This window comes from Giraffa tippelskirchi, chromosome 8, assembly GCF_054371585.1.
Source record: "Giraffa tippelskirchi isolate mGirTip1 chromosome 8, T2T-mGirTip1v1.2.pri, whole genome shotgun sequence".
In the NCBI taxonomy this organism is placed as follows: domain Eukaryota; kingdom Metazoa; phylum Chordata; class Mammalia; order Artiodactyla; family Giraffidae; genus Giraffa; species Giraffa tippelskirchi.
The window spans coordinates 101,524,213-101,539,361 of NC_137282.1; the positions used below are offsets into that span (position 1 = coordinate 101,524,213).

A 15,149-nucleotide genomic window follows, 5' to 3' on the forward strand; every position below is an offset into this window, starting at 1 on the left:
TATGCTAAAAAATTATTTCTGATAATGTTAAATGTTATACATGGGGAATCTAGGGATTTAGTAGTGATAGCACCGTTCTTTGTGGTGTTCTATATGGGTTACATTTTATTATTTATGAAAATACCGTTACAAACTTTGATAGACAATTGGATTATCACAAATGAGAGGAAAGAAAGTGTTATATACCGTTAAAACAATTTGTTCCCATTGCTCTTGTTTTAAATGACTGTCTATATAGTTTTAAATTTCTGTTATCACATACTGCATTTGTGATTTTAACCTAAAGATAAAATTCCTCTTTGTATTCCATTTCTAGTGTGGCTAGTCTTTTAATTTTGCTAAACATAAGTATTTGTACTGTTTTTTTGTTTTAGTCACTATTGAGATTTTTAATCTTTCATTAAGATGTTAAATATATAGGCATATAGGAAAGTACCCAAACATAATGTAATAAATACTTCATACATTACATAATATAATGTAATGAATACTTAGAAAGTGTGAATTCTGGTCATCAGACCAGGAAATAGAACATTTCCAGTCCCCCCAGAAAATTCCCCATGTGTCCCTTTCTGATCACAAATCCTGAATAACATGCCTAAATCCATTAATCTCAATCCATTAATCCATTATCCTGATTTTGGAATAAATTGCTCAATTTTTTTTCTTCCTCCCTTTTTAAAAATAGTTTTACTCTCTATGAATGTATCTTTGAACAATATAGGTAGCTGTATTTGAACTTCACATAAATGAGAACACCGTTTGTTCTTTTGTATTTTGCTTTCTCTTCAAGAGATTTTAAAAAATCATCAGTAGAAACTGTTGGAAAGTATAAACTTACCTTTTGCCAAAAGATGAAAAACAATAATTTCCTTAAAAATATAATAGAATTTTATTTTTAAATTTAATCCCTTTTAAACTTTGAATTATAAAATCCTAGCTATGAACCTTTAATCATTCTTTGTAGTGAACATTTTTGGTATTGTAGGGTTTTTATCACTAATTTAAAATGTTTCTTATTTCAGAATTGTTCATGGGAGAGATGAGGAACAGCTTAGTGTTACAGTCCTGTTGTAGAATTAAAACCCTCATGTCTTCAGACTTCTATATTTGGCCATTCCTCTAGTTCATTTAGACCCAAGTAAAATATTTTAATTTATTATCATGTAATGTGATTCATTTGCAACATTACTAACCATCTGGGACAAACAGTTCTATCTTTTATTTCCATATCTCTAGGAATAAAGATTTTCAACCTGCTTTGATAGCTCATTTGAGGAATATAATTCCTGCATATAGTATAGTTCAGGTTGGGCAAGAGAGCTTTGAATAGAGGGAAAATGTGTGGTTAGGGGCTACAAGCGTACCTAAATGAGGATATTCTGAAAGAATAAGATAAGTAATGGGGTTGGGAGTAAAAATGTGATTAAGTCAGTATTAGAAATTTAGGTTTGTCAGCATGTATGTAAATAAGCTTTCCAAAGTGACTATAAAGGGCAAATGAATGTGATATTGAACCTTTGAGAGTAGACATTACCAAAAGGTCAAAGAAAGATTCTAAGAAATTACTAGTTTTATCTATGTGACTATTTTTGATGTGTATAAACAGTAATTTCATTTAGTTTAACTTGAGAAGTAATGAGAAAAATAGAGAATATGGTTGGTATATATTGAAGTGTTCAAACAAAAAACTTGTACTCAGCCAGGTTTGAACCTCAGTTGTGCCACATTCTCACTGAATGGACTTGGGTAAGGTACTGTATTGCTCTGAACCAGTTTCTTATCAGTAAAATGGTGGTAATATCACAACATTGTCGTAATAGTTAAATAATGTCTAAAAAATACTAATCATGCTATCTGCTGATAGAAAGTAATTAATAAATATTGCCTACTATCATGAAGTGGGATTGGCTCAAAGAAGATATAGGAACACAAAAAAGTTGGTGCAGAGAACCCATCATTTGGTTAATACACCTGTTACAGACATTGGCAAAAACAATTAAAATTCCATTGCTAAAGGATTTTCTTTGCCATGATTAATCATCTGAATCACCAAACACAGAAAATTATTTGAGTGACTGTTTTTTCAGTTTGTTCCAAGGTTGCTTCATAACTGATACATTCTAGGTGCATAGGAAAGAAGTTAATTCATTATGAAGATTGTATGCCATTAGGACTTTAATTCTCTTCTGTCCTGTTTGAAAAGACTGCAAGACTATTGAGGACTCATTAATGCTAATAAAATACTAACGGTATTGACTACAGAAGGAAATTAGACACGAGTGGTCATGTAGCTTAATACAAGGCATTTCAAATTTAGTTGATGGTCTAGTTAAACTTCTACAAAAGATCATGGGAAAAGGAAGAATTATGGAGTAGGGAATCAATAGAACAGAGGGGTCCAAAAACCTAACTTTTAATTATTTTTAAGATAGTATAAATGCATTGTCACAACAAAGTTGATCCTTTTCTAATCAAATTAGTATTAAATGAAAACTTGAAATGTGCATTCCTGTCTTTACAAGAGCATTTTCTTTTAATTTGTTGCTGTTTTGGTGCTGCAGAGTAAAGGAGTTTGGAATTAGTCCATCAGACATTCCCTTCTCACAGGGTAGTGGCAGTCGCCCTGATCTCTCTCCTTCTTATGAGTATGACGACTTTTCTCCTTCAATTACCAGGTCTACTTTATTCTATACATATGATGTTTAATAGTTTCTTTTGGATTGTGCTATATATAATTGTTTCATAGCATTTACTTTCATGGCATATACTTCTTTTGTCCTGAGCCATCTTATTTTTCATTTTCATTTTGTTTGACAGGTGGTGGTTGTACTGCATGATCTTAATTTTTACATACTTTATTCATTTATTTGCTTTAAAATGTTGATTTAGAATTCAGGCTTCCTTTTCCCCTCTCATATTTTTAAGGATGATGTCATCTTTGCATATTTATTATTGAAGGATAGACGGTCTTATTTAAAAGGAAAAGTTTACATTCTTTCTGCAAGGAAATCACAAGGATCCTCTTGACTTAAAAAATGGACGTTTGGGGGCTTCCTTAGTGGTCCAGTGGTTAAGAATCCATGCTTCCAGCGCAGGGGGTGCAGATTTAGTCCCTGATTGGGGAACTAAGATCCCATATGCCGCATGGTGTGACAAGTAAATAAAAATTAAATTAAAAAAAAAAAGTGTACCCTCTCCCAAATATGTAAATTTAAGTATAAGGGGGTAAACTTTTTTTAATGATAAAACTTTACAGCTTCTGATCTTTATGGATTAGAAATATTTCATGTGTAAGTATTTTAATTTTAATTGAGCCTTATAACTACCAAAAATCTGCAAAGTATATTAAATTCTTTGATTTTTGGAGGACTTCCCTGGTGGTCCAGTAGTTAAGACTGTGCTTCCACTCCAGAGTGCATGGTTTCGATCCCTGGTCGGAGAGCTGAGATCCTACCTGCCACGCAGTGCAGCCAAAAAATAAAAAAACCTGATTTTTGACAATGATGCATTTATTAATCTAAGTACTGTTGTTAACATTTTTAACTATAACAAATGTCTCTTATTTATTTTGAAATTCTGAATCAGCATACTTTGATTCTCAATTTGTTATGCACAGTAATTATGTCTGAAGTAATTATAAAGTTGTACCTAAGTAAATTCCTAAAGTTTAATATCTCAGCATACCTTTAATATTTCCACAGATTTCACTTAGATTTGATCTGGAAAGCTGACATCATCAATATTAATATGTTAATTGAATTGCTTTTATATTAAATAGGTTGATATTTCTTGTCCCTCATGAGTCTTTGTTAATTAAAGATACCTCTTATGTGTTTATAGGGTTAAAGAACTGACTGTGGATCCAACTGCTGCTGGTGACGTCCGTCCAATAATGCACCATCCCCCAAATCAGATTGATGACTTAGAGGCACAATGGGGTGTGGGCAGTTCCCCTCAGAGGGATGATCTAAAACTTCTTTGTGAACAGAATGTAAGTGACATAATATCATTGTAATTATCTGATCTTAGTTGTTTCATACATACCAGAATAAGTGAAAACTGTCCTCTAAATCAGAATCAATAAACTAAAGCCTGTGGGCCTGCCATCTATTTTTACAAATAAAGTTTGTTGAAGTATGGCCATGCTCATTAAGAACAGAGGCGACAATGACCATATGGCTCACGAGCCCAAAATATGTACTAAAGTTCGCTGACCTCTGATCTAACTATTCTTTTTTCCAGATTTTATACTGATTAAATTTGGGGCTTTATTTTGAGCTATGCTGGGTCTTTGTTGCCATATGGCTTTTCTCTAGTTTCTGTGAGCGGGAGCTACTCACTAGTTGTGTTGCACAGGCTTCTCATTGCGGTGTACAGGCTTTAGGGCATGTGGGCTCAGAAGTTCTGGCTTCTGGGCCCTAGAGCACAGACTTGATAGTTGTGGCTCACTGGCTTTGTTGCTCTGCGGTATGTTGGATCTTCCTGGATCAGGGATTGAACCCGTGTCTCCCGCATTGGCAAGCGGATTCATTACCACTGAGCCACCAGGGAAGCGCCTAAAATTGGGGAATTTTTAAAGTAATACAGGAAACAGACAAGTTTGAGAATTGTACATGCAATATATCCTATACATAAAGCTTAGAGACAAGATTAACTTCAGACACATGGATATATACTAAAAGGACTCATGAACTATATCAAAAATGAAAAAATCTGACATTTGTTATACCTAGATGCTTTCTGTATTTTTCAAGGTTTGGTGACATTTCATTATGTAAAATTTTGATTCCCCTGTTGCTCAAAAATAATAATGCATAAGGACAAAAATGTATTAAAAAATACAAAAAAGCACAGATATTTTCACATAGTTATTTAACTTCATTTTTTAAACGTATAATCTGTATAGTTTCGTATCACTTTTCCCACTGAGAATCCTATAGTGGCATTTTCTTATAATGATAAAAGATAGCATATACTAGTTGCTTATTACCTCATGACACATATTTGCTAAGCATTTCATTAACTGACATAATCCTCACATTTTCTAAAAGATTAAGTAATAAGTGCTGAAGCCAAACAGGATTGAAGTCTGGGTCTTTCTTATTTCAGAGTGAATCTTATGTCAGATAAATTTACTGCTTGCTGCAATAAGATACTCTTTGAAAGCAGTATAAGTTTAATGTGTTAATACTTTCCAGCAGATATTTTAAAGTCCAAATATTCTAGAGTAAAAAGTGAACATACTAATTTTGTTATCATGTTCCAAAATACTTCCTTTTAATAAAGCAGGACTTAATGCAGCAGTTCTCAACCAGGAATGACTTGGCCCCTGTCCAGGGAAAAATGTATGGAGACATCTTTGGTCATCCCAAGTGGGATGGTGTTGCTAAGATCTAATGGGTTGAGGCAGGGGATGATGCTCAATATCATACAATGCACAGGGACATTCTCTCCCTACAAACCCCCACAAAATGTCTGTGATGCTGAAGTTAAGAAACCTGGTTTAAATAAGAGTTCTCAACTTTGAACCATAGACGATAGATAACTAAAAATGAAATCTTGGTGTTAGTCTATCCTCTGTCCCCCAAAACTTTGAAAGAGACTGTAGTTGCTTTTGAAATCCTTAAAGCAAACCCTGCCGTGCTCCTACATATGGTGCCTCCAAAGATATGGAAAACCAGAATGAGATAGGCACTCCCTACAGCATTTTATTCTTGTATCTGTTAGGTCTCTATGGGACCTTAATTTGGAGAGCTTGGCTAGGTCACTAGAACTAATCTAGACACTTTTTAAGCGTGACATTATGGGTTCTTGCAACCTTCTCCATGTATGAGAGAGCGTGAATTTCTTTTAACTTTGCCTTCCCCAAGGAACTATCTTGAGATAGTTCAGCATTAGCCTTCAGTTAAGTATTGACACATGTGTTACATATTCTTACTGCTATATTAAAGTTTAACAAGGTAGGTAAAATGGAATCATGTCTAGGACATACTCTGGAGATAAAAGTAATACAGTACACAGACTAGAGGATAATCAAGTGCATTAGAATTCCATAAATAGTTGTATAGATACACAAGTACTCTGCGTGGGCTGCATGGAAGTGATAGGAAATTGCATAGTATCTTGAAGCATAGGAAAGACAGGATGTTCTGGGCTTGGTAGGGAGGTGGGCAGATAAAATAAGTAAAGGTTTTTGATTGTGGGTTTACCAGAAAGACAGAATATGAGAGAATCATGCCTGCATGTCCTGATTAAAAACAGATAGATGGCTCTTTTCACAAAGAGAAAATAAAAAGTTCTTTAGCTAATGTGATTATATAAACTTGTAGGGATGGTAGCATATTGATGAAAGAGTCAAATGTCTGGTTACAATATTTAATTTAACCAAGATACTCCCATATATTTAGAATTGTGTATTTTGTTTGAAAAATGTTGCTTTTGCTCTGACATTTTATAAAACAATTTTAAGTGAACTTCTCTATCACTGTGGCTGCGTTTTGAGGAAATATAACATTAGATACTAGAGTTAGAAAGGAAGCTCAAAAAAGAAAACAAAGCTGGAGAAGTTTGACTTGGTATAGGACCAAAATATATGATGTGTACATTTTTAGGTTTTTGTGGATGAAGTAGAGTCATGAATTATCCATTAAAACTTCTGTAAAAAAACAGTAAATTATGTAGTGCAATTCAGAGTTTAAATTTAGAGTTAAGTCCTTCAGAATACCAGTTTGATAGTCACAGTCATGAAGGATGTAATATTTACATCTCTGTTATAGTGAAATGTTATTTTAAATGAACATTGAATGAACTTAAAACTCAACATTTTGCTTATACTGAAAAGAAATTTAAGACATATATATGAATTGTTAGTGAAAGTAAACAATGCTGAGGAAATATTTCAGTATATTTATAGCCTGTGATAAATGTACTTTTGAAAAGTTACACTCCTGAAAGAGACTGTTTTTTTAGAGTAATTCTGTAGTAAAGCTTGGGCTAGTGAAAACTATCTCTTACTGATACGTTTGAGTTGTCTTACTGAATGTTAAATATTTTTGACCCATGAAAAGAAATTCTGGTTTTGCCTTTCGTTTTTTTTAGTCTTTAACATTCAGGCTTCCTCCGTTTCTCAGTTGCATTTTTGTAAATGACGTAGAAAAATCACTTTTTTATTATAGCATTTAAAATATAAAGTTATGTCATAGTTTTTAAACTGTTTTTATTTTAAGGAAGAAGAGGTTTCCCCACAATTGTTTACTTTCCACGAAGCTGTCTCACAAATGGTAGAAATGGAAGAACAAGTTGTAGAAGATCACAGGGCAGTATTCCAGGTGAAGTATGGCAGAATCTTTAATCACGTTTTTCTAGAAAAATTAACTACTAATGACTTTTGAATGTCACACTAATCTAAAAAAGCCCTTGCATTTTATGTTTATGCATATGTGTATTTGTAGGGCCTATGACACAGTAAATTTTGAATAGAATGAATGATGACTACAAACAGACTTTCTTTGCAACTGTGGTAAAAAGATGTGGTTGATTTCTACTATTGTCCCACTTTGTTTGCTTTTGTTAGTTGTCTATTTTTAGAGGAGTTGATCTTCTGCCCTCCTTTACCTCTTTCTTCATGGTAGGCTGTTGGAAAACTCTTCTAAAGGGTATCAAAGCGGTCGAGGAAGAGTTAGTCTTTGCAGAAAAAGAAGGTTATTTCAGGAGAGTTACTGCACCGACTGAGCTGTCAGTCACAGATGAATGAGGGGGAATATATCCCTTCATATAGCCATAACTCCTTAGGTATTTATCCTGTTGTGTGTTCAGCCTATTTAAAAAACCTTTTACTGTATGATCCTCCCCTCTTTATTAAACAAGAAAGTATTCTGGAGGGTGATACCTATTTGAACATCTTTATGGAGACTGCACGGTCGGCTTGCTCCTGAAGCCCACCCCCTTCCCACAGTACTATAAATGCTTTGTCCTATTAATCTGTATATCCTTCTCTGATATTGAAGAAATCTTTATCTGTAAACAAATATTAACATTCCTCAACTCTAGGCAATTCACGCACTTGGATGAAGGGCTCAAAAATATGAGAACTATTTATAATTGTAGAGTTGGATACACAATGATTAAAACTGTTAAAGTCAAACCCTTATTATGAGACTCTCTTAAGAGCCCTAGGTATTTAGATTAAATCAAAAAGGACACTTGTAATTTTAAGAAAATTGTTAGAATAATATAAACACCTGTAAAACTAAAACAGGGTCCCCTGGTGGTTCAGTGATAAAGAGCCCGCCTGCCAACGAGGAGATGCAGGTTCGATCCCTGGGTCGGGAAGATACCTGGAAGGAAATGGTGATGCACTCCAGTATTCTTGCCTGAGAAAGTCCATAGACAGAGGAGGATGGCAGGCTACAGTTCATGGGGTTGTAGAAGAGTCAGACACGACTTAGTGACTAAACAACAAAACTCAGTTAAGTGAGGCTTTCAAATTCAAATTTATGCTTGATGTGTTAGAATTAAATTGGTACATTTATAGACTAGTGTGTGCAGCATAATTGAATTGGTTTGGAATTCAGCAGTAGACTTGTGAATGCTTTATTAAAGTGAAGTACACTTACTCAAAACAGATTTCTTAGGAAGTGTGCCTGTCTCCTTACGTGATTTGTTTCAAGTAATTTAACAAATTCAGCAGCTAAAATTACATTTATATATAGTTGTCTATGCCCTTCTTGAGAACCCCATGAACAGTATGAAAAGGCAAAAGGATAGGACACTGAAAGATGAACTCCCCAGGTCAGTAGGTGCCCAGTAGGCTAATGGAGATCAGTGGAGAAATAACTCCAGAAAGAATGATGGGATGGAGCCAAAGCAAAAACGATACCCAACTGTGGATGTGACTGGTGATAGACGCAAAGTCCGATGCTGTAAAGAGCAATATTGCATAGGAACCTGGAATGTTAGGTCCATGAATCAAGGCAAACTGGAAGTGGTCAAACAGGAGATGGCGAGAGTGAACGTCGACATTCTAGGAATCAGCGAACTAAGATGGACTGGAATGGGTGAATTTAACTCAGGTGACCATTATATCTACTACTGTGGGCAAGAATCCCTTAGAAGAAATGGAGTAGCCATCATGGTCAACAAAAGAGTCCAACATGCAGTACTTGGATGCAATCTCAAAAACGACAGAATGATCTCTGTTCGTTTCCAAGGCAAACCATTCAATATCACGGTAATCCAAGTCTATGCCCCGACCAGTAATGCCGAAGAAGCTGAAGTTGAACGGTTCTATGAAGACCTACAAGACCTTCTAGAACTAACACCCCAAAAAGATGTCCTTTTCATTATAGGGGACTGGAATGCAAAAGTAGGAAGTCAAGAAACACCTGGCATAAGAGGCAAGTTTGGCCTTGGAGTACAGAATGAAGCAGGGCAAAGGCTAATAGAGTTTTGCCACGAGAACACACTGGTAATAGCAAACACCCTATTCCAACAACACAAGAGAAGACTCTACACGTGGACATCACCAGATGGTCAACACCGAAATCAGATTGATATATTCTTTGCAGCCAAAGATGGAGAAGCTCTATACAGTCAGCAAAAACAAGACCAGGAGCCGACTGTGGCTCAGATCACGAACTGCTTATTGCCAAATTCAGACTTAAATTGAAGAAAGTAGGGAAAACCACTAGACCATTCAGGTATGACCTAGATCAAATCCCTTATGAGTATACAGTGGAAGTGACAAATAGATTTAAGGGACTAGACCTGATAGACAGAGTGCCTGATGAACTATGGACAGAGGTTCGTGACATTGTACAGGAGACAGGGATCAAGAAAATCCCCAAGGAAAAGAAATGCAAAAAAGCAAAATGGCTGTCTGAGGAGGCCTTACAGATAGCTGGGAAGAGAAGCGAAAAGCAAAGGAGAAAAGGAGAGATATTCCCATCTCAATGCAGAGTTCCAAAGAATAGCAAGGAGAGATAAGAAAGCCTTCCTCAGCGATCAGTGCAGAGAAATAGAGGAAAACAACAGATTGGGAAAGACTAGAGATCTCTTCAAGAAAATTAGAGATACCAAAGGAACATTTCATGCAAAGATGGGCTCAATAAAGGACAGAAATGGTATGGACCTAACAGAGGCAGAAGATATTAAGAAGAGGTGGCAAGAATACACAGAAGAACTGTACAAAAAAGATCTTCCCGACCCAGATAATCATGATGGTGTGATCACTCACCTAGAGCCAGACATCCTGGAATGTGAAGTCAAGTGGGCCTTAGAAAGCATCACTACGAACAAAGCTAGTGGAGGTGATGGAATTCCAGTTGAGCTATTTCAAATCTTCAAAGGTGATGCTGTGAAAGTGCTGCACTCGATATGCCAGCAAATTTGGAAAACTCAGCAGTGGCCACAGGGCTGGAAAAGGTCAGTTTTCGTCCCAATCCCAAAGAAAGGCAATGCCAAAGAATGCTCAAACTACCGCACAATTGCATTCATCTCACATGCTAGTAAAGTAATGCTCAAAATTCTCCAAGCCAGGCTTCAGCAGTACGTGAACCGTGAACTTCCAGATGTTCAAGCTGATAAAGGCAGAGGAACCAGAGATCAAATTGTCAATATCCGCTGGATCATCGAAAAAGCAAGAGAGTTCCAGAAAAACATCTACTTCTGCTTTATTGACTATGCCAAAGCCTTTGACTGTGTGGATCACAATAAACTGTGGAAAATTCTGAAAGAGATGGGAGTACCAGACCATCTGACCTGTCTCTTGAGAAACCTGTATGCAGGTCAGGAAGCAACAGTTAGAACTGGACATGGAACAACAGACTGGTTCCAAATAGGAAAAGGAGTATGTCAAGGCTGTATACTGTTACCCTGCTTGTTTAACTTATATGCAGAGTACATCATGAGAAACGCTGGGCTGGAAGAAACACAAGCTGGAATCAAGATTGCCGGGAGAAATATCAATAACCTCAGATATGCAGATGACACCACCCTTATGGCAGAAAGTGAAGAAGAACTAAAGAGCCTCTTGATGAAGGTGAAGGAGGAGAGTGAAAAAGTTGGCTTAAAGCTCAACGTTCAGAAAACTAAGATCATGGCATCTGGTCCCATCACTCCATGGGAAATAGATGGGGAAACAGTGGAAACAGTGTCAGACTTTATTTTTTTGGGCTCCAGAATCACTGCTGATGGTGACTGCAGCCATGAAATGAAAAGACGCTTACTCCTTGGAAGGAAGGTTATGGCCAACCTAGATAGCATATTTAAAAGCAGAGACATTACTTTGCCAACAAAAGTCCGTCTAGTCAAGGCTATGGTTTTTCCAGTGGTCATGTATGGATGTGAGAGTTGGACGGTGAAGAAAGCTGAGCGCCGCAGAATTGATGCTTTTGAACTGTGGTGTTGGAGAAGACTCTTGAGCATCCCTTGGACTGCAAGGAGATCCAATCAATCCATCCTAAAAGACAACAATCCTGGGTGTTCATTGGAAGGTCTGATGTTGAAGCTGAAACTCCAATACTTTGGCCACCTCATGCGAAGGGTTGACTCATTGGAAAAGACCCTAATGCTGGGTAGGATTGGGGGCGGGAGGAGAAGGGGACGACAGAGGATGAGATGGTTGGATGCCATCACCGACTCGATGAACATGGGTTTGGGTAGACTCCAGGAGTTGGTGATGGACAGGGAGGCCTGGCGTGCTGCAATTCATGGGGTCGCAAAGAGTCGGACACGACTGCGCGACTGAGCTGAACTGATGCCCTTCTTGTTATACATATATAATGGGCATATATATATAAAGGGCATATGTATATGCCCTTAATATATATTATATATTCAAGTGATTTAATAAATTCAGCAACTAAAATTACATTATATATAGTTGTCTATGCCCTTGAACAAAGTGTCATATGAAGCCCATCATTTTCCACTTTGCCATTTTATGATGAAGTCTAAAATTTATTTATTGGAAGAACTGAGTATTCTGACTTTCGATCTAATAGTCTTACACAATTCTATTCACTGTTCCTCCATTCTGATCTGCCATTTTTCACACTGGGGTTTTGTTCCTAAAAATTAAGTGTATAGCTGCAGGAAAAGAAAAATTACTGGGAGGTTGTGTGCATGTGTTTTAATCAATGTATATTTAGTCTTCTAATAGATGGTGATATATAGTCTAGTTGTAAACTAGTCATTAAGTTGCATTGATGTTTGGAAAAGTGAAATTGTGTGTACCGTAAAAAGCCAGTGTCCATATTTATATCCCCTTGTTGAAATGACCTTGTTAATCTATGGTTCATGGCATTGTGAGAAAATGAAATTCATAAATTCCACATATCTAACTGAGTTAACAGTGGTTTCGTTAAAGCACTCATGAATAGTAGTAATAATAGTAATTAGTTACTATTTAGTGGTTCATTTGACTCTTCTAAAAGGGGCTTTCTTGGGGATTCGTTGGTGGTCCAGCGGTTAGGCTCCGCACTTTCACTGCTGAGGGCCCAGGTTCAGTCCCTGGTCAGGAAACTCGAAGATTCGGCAAGCCACACACTGCAGCCAAAAAAATGGGAGCTATCCAGTGTTTCCTTACAGTCAATAATTTTGAAGAGCTTAGTGTTTCGAATTTATGATTACCTCCTTGTGCAACCTCTGTGAAGCCCAACTGGATGTTAATTTCAGATAATTTACAAGTTCTAGTCTCCCACAGGCCTCATGAGATTGCTCAGAAGTTTTATTACACCCATGTTTTAGGGATAGCTGAGGTTTTGAGATTTACTCTGCTCATTGTTGGGTGGGGGTGTGTGTGTGAGTGTGAGATTCGTTCCCACTCATTTGTGTGTTTGCTTCATTCCCTTCCCCAAACCCCGCTCAAAGTAAAAATAGGACTTTTTTTTTATGCCTATCATGTTTGTATTTGAATTTAAGGAAATATTTCTTGATTTTATTCTGTAAATAAAGATGTTTTATGGTTATAAATATTTCAGAGGATACTGTCTTGAGTATGTTTGATTATATTTAAGATAAATCTATAAATTGGTTTCTGTCTTATGAAGAGGCTTATTGGATTTTTTTTTGCTGGGGGGGTCATTTTAGGAATCTATCCGATGGTTAGAAGATGAAAAGGCTCTCCTAGAGATGACTGAAGAAGTAGACTATGATGTGGATTCATACGCCACGCAACTTGAAGCTATTCTTGAGCAAAAAATAGACATTTTAACTGAACTGCGGGGTAATTCTGATTTTCATTTTATCGTTTGAAATATGCCTAATATTTGTATGTAATTAGTGGGAGGATTTCATATTGTAAGAAGACATCTGAAGTGAAAATTATGGGCACATTTAGCATCTTTCTAGAGTTATAAAGACCAACCAACCATTCTGTGTTTTTTTTTTCCCCCTGAAAATGAAACATGAAATATTTTAAGTGCTCTCTAGTCATCTTTTCTGTTTTAGTCTTTGGAGAAGATAAAGACATCATACGATTAAAGAGGGAAAATATATTTTAACAAGTTTTTAAGTTTATATACCTATGCAGAGCTTTGGTTTGGTAGGCCAGTTCTTTTCAGTATTATTTTCCTTGGGTTAGATCTATTCCAGGTCATCTTTCTATCACCTCCTACCTGCATCTCCTTTCTGTGCATATTTTGTCATGATTTTCCTTTGAACTCTTGTTTTAAAAAATGAAGGGGAAGGTTCCAAACAGCTACTCTTTCTGCTTTGCTTATGAATAGAAGCATGTGGCTTACCCACATGCCATGCCTTCTTTCTTGGCTTGTTAGTTAGCTTATCTGTGCGACTTCAGATAAGCACGTTTTATGTTGCTGATTTCTTAGGCTTTGGCCAATTAGCTATCTTCATTTATATGCAAGTAGGCTTCTTTGTGTGTACATGCAGTGCAACAGGAAACTAGACTGAAGTTGCTAGGTTTTTTAGCACCAAACAAGCTGCTTAATTTTTTAAACTAGGTTCTTTGTAAAGTTATTTGAAATCATATTCTATAGAGTCAGCAGTGACCATTTTGCCAATTTAGAATTGTTTGTGCAGATGTAGGGTTTCTAAAATTTGCCGTTTTTCACGTTCTTCATATTCAAGCCTTGATTTAACGTGTTTTGATCATTTTTCTAATCTGCCATAGTGCACAAGCAGCTTTCTGTATGCATTTTATTCAGGAGACAGATCACAATGCGTCCTTTTTTTTTCACTGCAAGATGTAGATTTCAACTTAGTTCCCTTTCTTTCCTCAGGATTCATGTAAATATTAAGTATATCCAAACTTTGAAGAAATTACTACCTAAATATTGTATAATTCAGTCCTTACTTAGAAAAAAACTTTACCAAATATAATTTTGATATTTATATAAATTTGAGAGCTATTATGTCAGCAGGCATCAGATCCAGAAGTCCTTACATTCCTTTCTAAATTTCAGAAAAAAATCAACTTTTTCAACATCACTGTACTTAGGAAGAGGGGAAAGAAATCGAGATTCCAACATTGTATCTTTCTCTTTTTTTTTTGAAAGCCATAATCTGCACTATTAACAAATTTTAAGTTGGGAAACTATTGGAAGGTGCCATCTCCTGTGCATTGTGCAGGGCTTACAGCTATCCTTGGTCTCCACTGACTAGGTGACAGTAGCACCACCCTAGTATGACAATCAAAAATGTCTGTAGACGTTACCAAATGTCCCTGGGAGGGGAGCAGAAATCACCCCTAATTGAGAACCACTCTTGTAGAAAGATTTCTCATCTTCACACAGCTGACAGTTACTTGCCTCTTCCAATTTTTACCTACTCTTATGTGACTGTGAATCAGTACATGATAGACAGTAAGACAGAACTGTAAGACCAAGAAATGTATATTTTGTAATCTCCCTTCTTCACCGTACCCTTTGTAATCCCCGATAAGGGAAAAGTGACATGTCTTAAAAATTCAAGTGAACTTAAAAGGTAAAATAGGAATTGAAAGTAGACATTTTCTAATATTCTGAGAAGAAATAACTATTTTACATACATATATAGCCTCTTTACACTGTAAAAAGGAATTCAAAGAAATTAAAATTGAACACTGTAAAATATGCCAAGCAGAACAGAAATCTGTTGTGAAGACAACAACAATAACAAAAAAAATCCCACAAGCATTTCTCAGAATC

The 15,149-nt window shown here is 36.2% G+C and overlaps 1 protein-coding gene across 6 annotated transcripts in view; it reads left to right on the forward strand.

Moving 5' to 3' along the window:
* Positions 1-15,149, forward strand: part of KIF2A (kinesin family member 2A) — a 67,433-nt gene that overhangs the window by 50,403 nt on the left and 1,881 nt on the right. For 4 of the 6 annotated variants that reach the window (XM_081519769.1, XM_081519770.1, XM_081519771.1 and 1 more), the window contains exons 17-19: positions 3,844-3,994; positions 7,230-7,331; positions 13,093-13,228. In XM_081519769.1, coding sequence (XP_081375895.1) covers positions 3,844-3,994; positions 7,230-7,331; positions 13,093-13,228 — 389 coding nt within the window. Of the gene's footprint in view, positions 1-2,564; positions 2,679-3,843; positions 3,995-7,229; positions 7,332-13,092; positions 13,229-15,149 lie in introns of all 6 variants that reach the window. The other 2 variants (XM_081519767.1, XM_081519768.1) reach the window with 1 other exon arrangement.